Source organism: Budorcas taxicolor, chromosome 5 (genome assembly GCF_023091745.1).
Source record: "Budorcas taxicolor isolate Tak-1 chromosome 5, Takin1.1, whole genome shotgun sequence".
Lineage (NCBI taxonomy): Eukaryota > Metazoa > Chordata > Mammalia > Artiodactyla > Bovidae > Budorcas > Budorcas taxicolor.
In genome coordinates, this window is record NC_068914.1 from 104097193 (window position 1) to 104108289 (window position 11097).

Consider the following 11097-nt stretch of genomic DNA (forward strand, 5'->3'; position numbering starts at 1 on the left):
AGGCTGCAGTCCATGAGGTCGCTAAGAGTCGGACTCGACTGAGCAACTTCACTTTTACTTTTCACTTTCATGCCTTGGAGAAGGAAATGGCAACCCACTCCAGTGTTCTTGCCTGGAGAATCCCAGGGACAGAGGAGCCTGGTGGGAGGCCGTCTATGGGGTTGCACAGAGTCGGACACGACTGAGGCAACTTAGCAGCAGCAGTAGCAGCATTTAGCTTAATATAGTAGGTTAATAAGGAGAAGGCAGTGGCAACCCACTCCAGTACTCTTGCCTGGAAAATCCCAGGGACGGAGGAGCCTGGTAGGCTGCTGTCTTTGGGGTCGCACAGAGTTGGACACGACTGAAACGACTTAGCAGCAGCAGCAGCAGCAGCAGTAGGTTAATAAAATATAATTGACTTTGTGTCCAATTACTCTACAGAATGTTTTAACAAGTCAAATTGTATTTCAGGTTTTTTACTGGGCAGAGGTTTGTAAGTATGCTATTCTCACTACCTACAAATAAAATATTTTCTGTTTTTCCATGTATATATTTTTACTGCTTCATATTTGAAATTAACCTGAGTTTCCAAATTAATAATTTATAATATCAGAGTTAGTGGGATTGTTCAGGGTCTGCCTAAAATAAAAATTCTAACTATTTAATAACAAACACTGAAGCAGAATATTTTAGAATTAGGATATGTACTTAATTGAATATGGGACTTACTTCTTATTATACTTGGAAGCGTAACATTCACATTTTCTTTACTCCTTGACACCTTTTTCATTGCTTGCTGGATTTGCCATTGTTTTGGAGACAGTTTCATCAGAAAAAGCCCATATTTCATGTACTCTCTGAGGAGGAATTCTGTTTTTGCTATTTCACTACTCCAAAGAAAAATAGATATGGTTAGATATACCCGTGTGAAAGCATGTTCATTTTTAAAATAGGTTTTAAAAAAGTCATTCTCTTGATCATGTATTTGAATAATAATTTGCTTAACAAATATTGTAAATATGGCCATAAAAATAGGGACTTCAATCAGATATAAGATGAGAGGCAAGAAACCTGTAGGAATGTTATTTGAACAAAAATGCCCAAGGCTAGGCAGCTCACCCTCAGAACCAGCACTGAGGCGGAAAGACCATCGAGGGGGCCAGGATCGAGTGTGCCCAGGTGCTCCCTATAAAGGAGCAGCATGTGCCCCACATTGGAAACCCTGGTGCTTTCCATCATCTCCCATGAACGCAAGGGTTTTCTAGTTGCAGCATCCCATGGACCCCGAGCCTCTTGTAAGACTGACGTCCAGGCCAATCTATGGAGGCCGGGAAAAGGCAGCAGGCATTTGCTCACGGCAGTTGTTCCAGGCTCTTCCATGTTTTTTCTGGCCAAGAAGCAAAGTGCTTTGAGCACAATGACGGGAGACAGTGCAGTCAGCCAGCGGCAGAGCTCCAACTTCCCCCAGAGTACAGGCTCCCACATGGAGTACTCCTGGTTGTCCCACCATCAGCTCTGCCTCGCACTGTGAATATCAACTTTCCTCAGATCTAGAGAAAGCAGGTAGAAGACATTTGACTGGCTTTTCTAACTTACCTTGCACTTTTTTCAGCAGCAAAACCATATTGGGTCTTTATATCAGAATGAGAATTTTTAGAACAGATGTAAAACTATGGTTCAAGGTAAGATTCAGAAAAAGCCTGTCTTGCCTGAAGTCAGAGCCTAATGATGATCTTGACTTACTACATTTGGCTCCTTGTTGGGTGCCCAGTGTTTTCCTCTTTTTAAAAAAAATTCATTGAAGTATAATTGATTTACATGTTGTTAATTTCTACTGTACAGCAAAGTGATTCAGTTATATATACATTCTTTTTCATATTCATTTTCATTATCACAGGACATTGAATATAGTTCCCTGTGCTGTATGAGTGAGTGAAGTCGCTCAGTTGTGTCTGATTCTCTGCAACCCCGTGGACTGTAGCCCACCAGGCTCCTCCATCCATGGGATTCTCCAGGCAAGAATACTGGAGTGGGTTGCCATTTCCTTCTCCAGGGGATCATCCCAACCCAGGGATCAAACCCTGTGTTGTATAGTAGGAACTTATTATTCATTCTGTATATGAGTTGTATCTGCTAATTCCAAACTCCAGTCCTTCTCCCACACCCTGCCCCTTGGCAACCACAACTTCATTCTCTATGTCTGTGAGTCTATTTCTATTTCAGAGATAAGGTCATTTGTATCACATTTTAGATTCCACTTATGGGTGATATATGATATTTGTCTTTTTCTGACTGACTTGATGATCTCTAGGTCCATCCATGTTGCTGTAAATGGCATTATTTCATGCATTTTTATGGCTGAGTAGTATTCCATTGTGTACATATACCACATCTTCTTTGTGCATTCATCTGTCGATGGACATTGAGGTTGTTCCCGTGTCTTGCCTACTGTAAATAGTGCTGCAGTGAACACTGGGGTGCATCTGTCTTTTCAAATTGCAGTTTTCTCTAGGTTTATGCCCAGGAGTAGGATTGCAGGATCGCTGGACAGTTCTGTTTTACTTTTTTGAGGAAACTCCATCCTGTTTCCTACAGTGGCTGCACCAATTTACATTCCGACTAACTGTGCAGAAGGGTTCCATTTTCTCCACACCCTTTCCACCATATGTTATTTGTAGACTTTTTAATGACAGCCATTCTGACCAGTGTGAGGTAATACTTCGTACTTTTGATTTGCTTTTCTCTAATAATTAATGATCTTGGGCATCTTTTCATGTGCCTGTTGGCCATCTGCATGTCTTCTTCTAAATTTCTATTTAGGTCTTCTGCTTATGTTTGACTGGATTGTTTTTTGTTATTGAATTGTAGGAGCTATTTGTATATTTTAGGAATTAAGCCCTTGTTGGTTGCATCATTTGGTTCCATTGGTTTATTTTTGCTTTTAGTTCTATTGCCTTGGGAAACTGACCTAAGAAAATATTGGTACATAAAATCCTCGTTTTAATATCAGTGTTAATTTCAACCAAGTGTAAGTACAAATATAAAAAATACTGCCAATTATAATTGTAAGATAATTGTAAAAATATTAAAAAGCATCCTAAATTCAGAGATGTTAAAATGGGGGAGGGGGGAACAGTGCCTTAGAATGAAGAAAAAAGAACATTTAGGAAATAATTTGCTTATGTCTAACATTGGTTTCCTTCTTTCAGCTAATATCTTGTAATGACGAGTTAGAGAAACTTTTCAGCCAGAGGTCACTGTGTCCTGGTCCCCAGGTAGACACAATCCTTGATCAACAAATTACTTATTTTTAAAATGTGTTCATACTTATGAAATCACCAACTGATCAGGATCTTGCCAGGCACCAGCAGGTTTCAGTGAGGGCAGGGACAAATGATGGGTAGAAGACAGGCCCAGCCTCACCTTTTCACCGACTGGATCTCCAAACTCGCCTTTTTGAGTTCCGCCGTCATTTGCAGTTTGTTTATAGTTTCCTGCGCTGCACTGAAAAGGGACAGATTTGTTAGTCTGTTTTGTATTGGTCTGTGTTCTGAGAAACTAAAAAGAAGAAAGAAGAGGGTAAAAAGCGATTTGGCCAAAGGGGTGGGGGGGGGACGAACATTTTGAGAGCATCTACAGATCTCTGGTCGTTTTCTCGCAGGAACTCTTCAAAGGCTACCGCGTCTTCTTCGAGCTTTTTTTCTGCTTTCATGAGTTTCCTTTCCTTCATTGCTGTGTGTTTTTCAAACCTTTGGATGGTGTTTCTTTTGGTTGACAGAGTATACTGGGAATATTGAAAACACAAGTGCATCAAGAACATGATTCCACATTTCTAGCACATTTCAAAGATCTCATAACAAAGGGGAAAAATAACCTGCCTGGTTATTTTTGTATATCTGTGATCGTTTGTATTAGAAATGGTAGCATGTGAACCTTGGGGCTGTGGCCTTCATTTCATGAAGGAATTCTGTTTTCAGGATAGGTAGATGGGAGACTAATGCCTCTCTTTCACTTTTGTGAAGAGGCTTCATATTGTTCCAGAATAGCCCCACAAATAAAAATAGCTATGTGTCTCCTCAGGCTCTAGCCTAAAAAGGGGGGGAGGGGCATGTTCCATATTTCTCCAAAAAGCAGGTCCACTTACTGTTACCCACAGTGTCCTCTGGTACTTTCTGGCCCTTGGGAAATTGGATTGTCTGCAATCACAAAGGCTCTCCTATAGGAAGTACCATGGGAGAGTCAGGGTCCAGCAATTCCTCCAAGGCAGCCCCAGGGTCAGGGGGAACGCAGGGCTGGGGAAGTGGGGTGGGGGAGTGTTTAACCAGCCTCAAAGCACCCTGTTTAGATCCTCCAATGCAACTTTGATAGCTAGATTCTGTTTTGGTTTTGGTTTTGGTTTTGGTTTTTACTACATAAGAATCTACTTGTATTTTTAATGCCACACATGGACAATAAAGTATAAACAAAGCCATAAACATTATAATATGAATGGATTAGAATGTGGAAATGAGATCACTTTAAATAAACATCAACCAGGACTTCACTGGTAGTGTAGTGGATAAGAATCCACCTGCCAGTGCAGGAGACACGGGTTAGATCCTGGGTCCAAGAAGATCCCACATGCCTCAGACAACAAAGCCTGTGCTCCACAACAAGATAAGCCACCATGGTGAGAAGTCTGTGCACTACAACAAAGACCCAGGGCAGCCAAAATTAAATAATCAATGAATTAATTTTTTAAAAAATACAGTATTTCTAAATATGAATGGATGTAAAATAAAAGATTAAAGAAAAAAAACAACCAAAAGTTAGATACTCCACGTGTATAACCCCCAAATATTTATTACTTCATTTGCCAAGTAATAAATACTGTGTGCCAGTTCTGTTTTAATGGTTCTTTTGGAGCAGTGAACAGAATAAAATGGATTGCTTTTGTGAGGTATTCATTTTAGCAGAGGGACATGTTGATTAAAGGGGAATAAGTGGTCCAGTGGGCAAGGGCAGGAGATTAACACCATGTATAGCCCAGGAAAGACTCCCTGATACAGTGAAAACTTAACAAGAGACTGGAAGGAAGTAGGGAGCAAATCATGTAGATATCTGAAAGAGGAATCTTCCCAGAAGGAAAAGCCTTCTGTGCAAAGTCCTGAGGGAGAGCATGACTGGTGTGTCCCGGGAACAGCAAGGAGGCCAGCGTGGCTGAAGCAGAGTGCGCAACGCACAGGGTGGTAGGAAGGAGGTCAGAGAGTGAGCAGAGCTGGGGGCCAATCAGCTCTTCAGCAGAGGAGGGGTGGGGGACAGACTGACTACAGGGAGCAAAAGTGGAAGCAGGAGACTAGTGCTCAGAAGTTATAATAATCGTGCAAGACTTACTGGTGACATGAGCTACAGTGGCAGCAGAGGATGTCGTGAAAGGTCGTGTGATTACAGATATATTTGGGAAATATATATATCCCAAAGGGTATTTGGATGTGGGTTGTAAGAAGGAAGAGTTGAGGATAACCCCAATATTTTGGGTCAAAGTAACTGGGAAAATGGAATTGCTGTTGACAGAGATAGGAAACAGTGCCTGAGATTCAGATTTGCAGACACAGGGGAAAGGATAACAAGGGAAGTTTTGGAAATATGAAGTCTGACATCCCTATGGAGCATCTTAAGTAGGCATGTTAAGAACTACGGTTATAGTTGTTGAGTCTGAGTTATACTGGTGAGTCTGGAGTTCAGGAAGGAAAATCAGAAGTAAATTTGGAAGCTCTTAATAGGATGGTAGGATTTAAAGCCTCCAGCCTCGAGGAGGGTACATAGAGTGTAGGGTGAAGTGTGAGCCCTGGGGTATTCTAGCATTTTAAGATCAGGGCACAGAGGAACAAGAACACTGAAGGAGTGAGCTGTCAGTACTGTGGAAGAACCAGGATATAGAGGGTCCTGGAAACTAGCTGAAGAAAAGTGTTTCAGGTGAGGATGGTCACCTGGGCCAACAGATGCTAGAAATAAGTAGAAGGAAGATTGAAATGACTGAATTGGGCAATGGAAGTGGTGTTGGAATGAGGAGAACAAAAGCCTGATTGAAGTGGGTCTGAAAGAGGCTGGGTCTTTAGGGTAGGAGGGGCAATGGAGCTGGGGCCTGTCATGGGAAAGGAAAACGTCCAGGTGAAAATGTGGCAGTGCCATTCAGGAAGTCTTCAATTCAGCTAACAGGAAATAGAAATTATTTTAACTACCTCGAGCATAAACCTGTCTCTCTGGTCACTAATAAATTCATGGATGGTCCTTTTTGTGTCTGCACCTTTAAAGAAAATTGAAATACACTTAGGTTTGGTTCATTATCCCTCAGAGATGTTATATAAAATAAAAGCTATGTAATTAAATTATTGCATACAATATGTATCTCAGTTTTAAAAATACTATACTTTTAGAAAAACTTTTTTCCTAGCCACTGAAAAGTTACTTTAACAATATTACAATAACTATCATTTATTTTATGTCCATATTCCAGGAACTTCACTAGACACTTTACATCCATAATTTAACTTAATTCTGTTAATACCTCCAATAAGGTTCTTGTTACTATCCCCATCCTGTAAGGTCCTGAAGCTCAGAGATGTCACAAAGCTTGTCCAAGATCACACAGCTAACAAGTGGCAGAAGGTATAGTCACTGGTATATCACTATATTACCAGCATTCACCTCTTTTTCATACAGTTACCTGACATTAACAGTAAATATTCAAAATGATATTCTTAAACAAACAGTAATTTAGACTTACCTTCTGTTAATCTGAGAATAAGAGTGGGATCTAGCCCCAGTCGTTCAACTGAGGCACCACCTGTGTCGGTGAAGATTGCTATTTGGCCCAGATGTGAACGATTCTTCATTCGTGATGAAAAAGTAGACTTTTGGTAGACTTTCATGTTACGGTTCAGAAACTTTTCCTGCCCAAGTGAAAAAGTTTAACAGAATTTCTAATGTACCAAAATAATGTTGTCTTAAAATAGTGATCGTATATACACATCATTTCCAACAAGTCCTTTTCTCAGTACTAATTCGTTACACAAGCAACTTCAAGTTCTCATGTCTGAAAGGTTTTGCCTGGTTTTCAATCCCTTCTCGTAGGAAGCTGAGCACAAAGAAAGAACATTCAAACTTGATTAAACATGAACTTCACAAACAGGAGATTAGAAAGTGATCTGGTTTTAATTTCAGTTTCATCTAGCTCAGAATGCAAGTCACTTGGAGATTCCACTAATTGAGAAGGCTTGGTTCTGTGGAATTGAAAATTCGAGAACAAATAGACCTCCCAAGTAGACATTCAAAAAAAAAAAAAATCACGCAGTGATGTGGGGTCTGATTATACAAGCAGGAAAATTAACTGCAAGGCATAGTTGGGAAGTTGGCCATAGTTTCATACCAGCTCATTCTAAAATGACACCTCTTCCTCCACTTTTATTCCATCTTCCTCCCCAGTACACACACATGCATTCTCTTATTTGCATCTGCCTGGCAAATTCTGACTTGTTTTTAATGATTCAGTTCTTGTTATCTCCTCAGTAGGCTCTGCACACATACCCCATCATGGCTCCCACCACCCTCTCTTCCCTTTTTTCACTGACAAACACAAGTGTCTCTTTCTCTATGCATGCTTCTGGGCATTTCAACTCTAAGATGCCATTTGTAAGATGCACTGTCATTTTATGCAGTGCCAGTGCTGTATGGCATCCCATCTATGTAGCTGAGTCCCAATTTCAGAAATGTGAAAATGCGAGAAAATGTGGGCATCAGAATCGACAGATAGGGTATACTGTACCTGTCATACCAGATTGTAGTGCTGTGCCTATATTCTCCAGTAGGCGGTGATCGCTAGCTGGCTAGTAGGCGGCTTGATGCTGTCCTAATACCGTGATTACACCATCTCCTAGCATAGTGGGAGACAGGCAGTCTGACATCTGACTCTATGTCTCAACCCAGCAAAGTTCATAAAAGTGATGGCTAAGAGGGTATGATTCTAACATTGACTGTGATTGTGGTTTATCTTACCCTTTTCTTTGCTGCCATTTCATTTTCTTTGAAAAGAAAGAGATCTTTAAAAAAGATCTTATATGGCCTGTCCTTTTTGATTGTCTCATCTTTTTCTTTCTCTGTTGAAAAAAAAAAAAAGGAAACAGAAAACTTCTGTCAATCCTCCTGTTGACCAGAACAGCAAGGCTCCCACCACCCAGGGGAGAGTAAGTGAGGGCACCTGGGTCTCTGAGGAGGAGGATCCATGAAGCCTTGCCCCCAGCAAGGTGGGGATGTAGGGCCTAGAGCATGGGAGCAGGAGCCGCAGTTCCTCTGTTTCCCAGGGGAAAAGGAAGGAGCCACTGCCCTAAGCAGCACAAGGTCGCTGAGCACACAACAGTGGGCTGATGAGGCTGGCAGCAGTTTAGTTAGTCACACACGCCCCAGCGTAGGACGGCGCCATGGGCCATGCAGGGCCATACCGCACCTCATGTGCACTCAGGAGCAGAGTGGACCCGGAGCTGCAGGAGGCAAGCTTTGTCATAACAAGAGGGTTGAATGACCTCTGGCTTCTACGGGAGGATGTGACTGACTTGTTTGAATAGTTTCATAGGCTGGCAGGAAAATGAAACCTATTATGTTGAAGAGCAATGGAGCATACATAGCTGGTCCTGCTGATAGAGGAATTAGCTTCATGGGGAACACTTCCCACTTGGTGGATGTCATATCTGCCAAGAATGGGAGGACTGACAGTTAAGCCTTTTGAGCCCTCTGAGGCTCAAAGATGTCAAAGCAGAACATGAAATTTTAGGTCTTGTAATAAATGAGCAGAGACAGTTGAGGGTAGGTCCAGGCAGCTGGGCTTGGAGATGGAGTGTGGATGAGAGTAGGTAACAGGCTTGATGGCTGCCCCAGGTGGGGGAAGACAAGGTATGAGGCACAAAGTATTGTCAAGATCCTAACTTTCGTGGGTTCTGGTGGGTTCAGAGGGTCATATAATGTTATTAATATGTAATTTTATTAATTTATAAGAAGGTCATGGGCTCAGGAAACTGGTCCCAAAGATGATGTTCACTGCTCTGTGAGTGAGAAAATCCTTTCACTGACCCAAGAGTTGTGAATCCAAGCAACTGTGGCAAGCAAACTTACCAGTTTGTAAATAGGGGAACATCTTAGATCCCTCATAATTCTCGACAAAGTAATACAAAACTTTTAGGAAAGGAAGGATCATCTAATACATACTATTCTATTATTCTGCATCTTGGTTTTATCAGTTGGCAATATACTTAGGAGTTCTTTCTATATCAGCACATATATATTTAGCTCATTTTTTTTTTAAAAAGCTATCTAGTAGCCAATTATTTGGATGTATTATACTTAATATAACAAATCCCATATCAATGGACATGATGGTCGATCCCAGTCTTTTGCTATTATAAATGCTGCACTGAATATTCTTATATGCATATCTTTAATCACTTGTTCAAATGTATCTGTAGAAGAAATTTCCAATATGGTCCTATTTAAATGCTTTTTAAAGTTTGATAGTGGAGCAGAGGCTGCTAATGGTTCTCTGATACCCATTCTCCATTATTCTAAGAAAGAGAGCCTTGAACTTGGCACACAGGCACCCAGAGTTAAGACTACATGTCTCAACCTCCCGTGGAGCTAGACATAGCCATGTAAGTAAGTTCTGGCCAAGGGGATGTCAGGGGAAGTGGTGAGTGCAGCTTCTAGGAAGTGTCCTAAAAAGGAGTGTGCACCTCCCTTCCTTATTCTCCCCCTTGCTGGGAGGAATATATGTGTTATCGCTGGTGCGGAAGTAGCCATCTTGGATAAAGAATACAGACCAGCAACAAGCTGAAAGAAGCCTGGGCCCCTGATGTGAGCTCTCATAGGAGCCGTGGAAAGCTTCTATCCAGAGGTTGTTACTTAAGAGAGAAATAAACTTCTGTCATGTTTAAGTCACTGTTGTTTTATATTTTCTGTCAAGTGCAGCTAAACCTTTTAATTCACAGGGCTACATTTTTTTTCAAAGGGAATGCCTCTAGAGCACCTGTTATCCACAACACATTCTTGGTGTTGTCCAATTTTTAAATCTTTGTCAAATTTATAAGTGATAAAAGGTTATTTTTGTGTATGGACCAATACAAATTCCTGGGCCATTTGTAAAGAAGTGGAAAAATGAAGAGATAAAGGATGATAAAGGAGAAGACAGATTTTGTTAAAGGGTAGTTTTTATGTTCTTTATTATGATGAATAATTGAGCTAATTATTTTATATCATGAAGGACTCTAAGAATGTAGCTGTGACAATTTAATGCCCCTCTGATTTGAAGATTTTTCTTTTCAGTATTAAAAAATAGAAGGGAACTTTCTCAGCAGGCAGTTCATAAACTCTTTACATAGAGAGACTAAGTCTGATCTTATCACGCAGTCATGCAGTGTTCTCCTTGTCTTATTGCCCAGTTCACCACGGAGACTAACCATACCTAGCTACAAAGCAAGAACCCAGTAATTGATTTCTTCTTTACCTGCAGGAGTCACTGGTGATAGTGACAAAAACTGGGATGACATTTTGTGTCTTGGCCCTGTCCAAAGAAAAGGAAATATATTTTAAAAACTCTATAAACATTACATAATACATAGCACATGTAAAGGGGATCAATAGTCTCTAGAAGTTATTCTGCCTCTGTATTTTCATATGTATTAATCCCTCTGTTGATCAATGAAGGGCTGGTGATAAACATAAGGGAGAAGAAGAGACACAGCTATTCTTAGAAAGAGATTATAAAGTTCCCAAACTAAACCAATATGATACACCAACCAGGGAAAATAAGTCAAAGTCAGTGAATATTTTTGTTGTACAAAATAGAAATAGCAGGATGACTAAGGGGCTTCCCTGGTGGCTTAGATGGTAAAGAATCCGCCTGCAGTGTGGGAGACCTAGGTTCAATCCCTGGGTCAGGAAGATCCCCTGGAGGAGGGCATGGCAACCCACTCCAGTATTCTTGCCTGGAGAATCCCATGGACAGAAGAGCCTGGCAGGCTATAGTCCATGGGGTTTCAAAGAGTCAGACATGACTGAGCAACTAAGCACAGCACTCCCAAATGAGAGGGA

General features: G+C 41.1%; 1 protein-coding gene across 1 annotated transcript in view; it reads right to left on the reverse strand.

Annotated features, from left to right (window-relative positions):
- The window catches only part of CCDC38 (coiled-coil domain containing 38), a 29073-nt gene extending 18520 nt beyond the window's left edge, over positions 1–10553 (reverse strand). The window contains 7 exon segments of the mRNA XM_052641205.1: positions 712–869; positions 3406–3593; positions 3596–3766; positions 6204–6268; positions 6749–6914; positions 8017–8117; positions 10511–10553. Coding sequence (XP_052497165.1) covers positions 712–869; positions 3406–3593; positions 3596–3766; positions 6204–6268; positions 6749–6914; positions 8017–8117; positions 10511–10553 — 892 coding nt within the window.
- Positions 10554–11097: the final 544 nt, after the last annotated feature.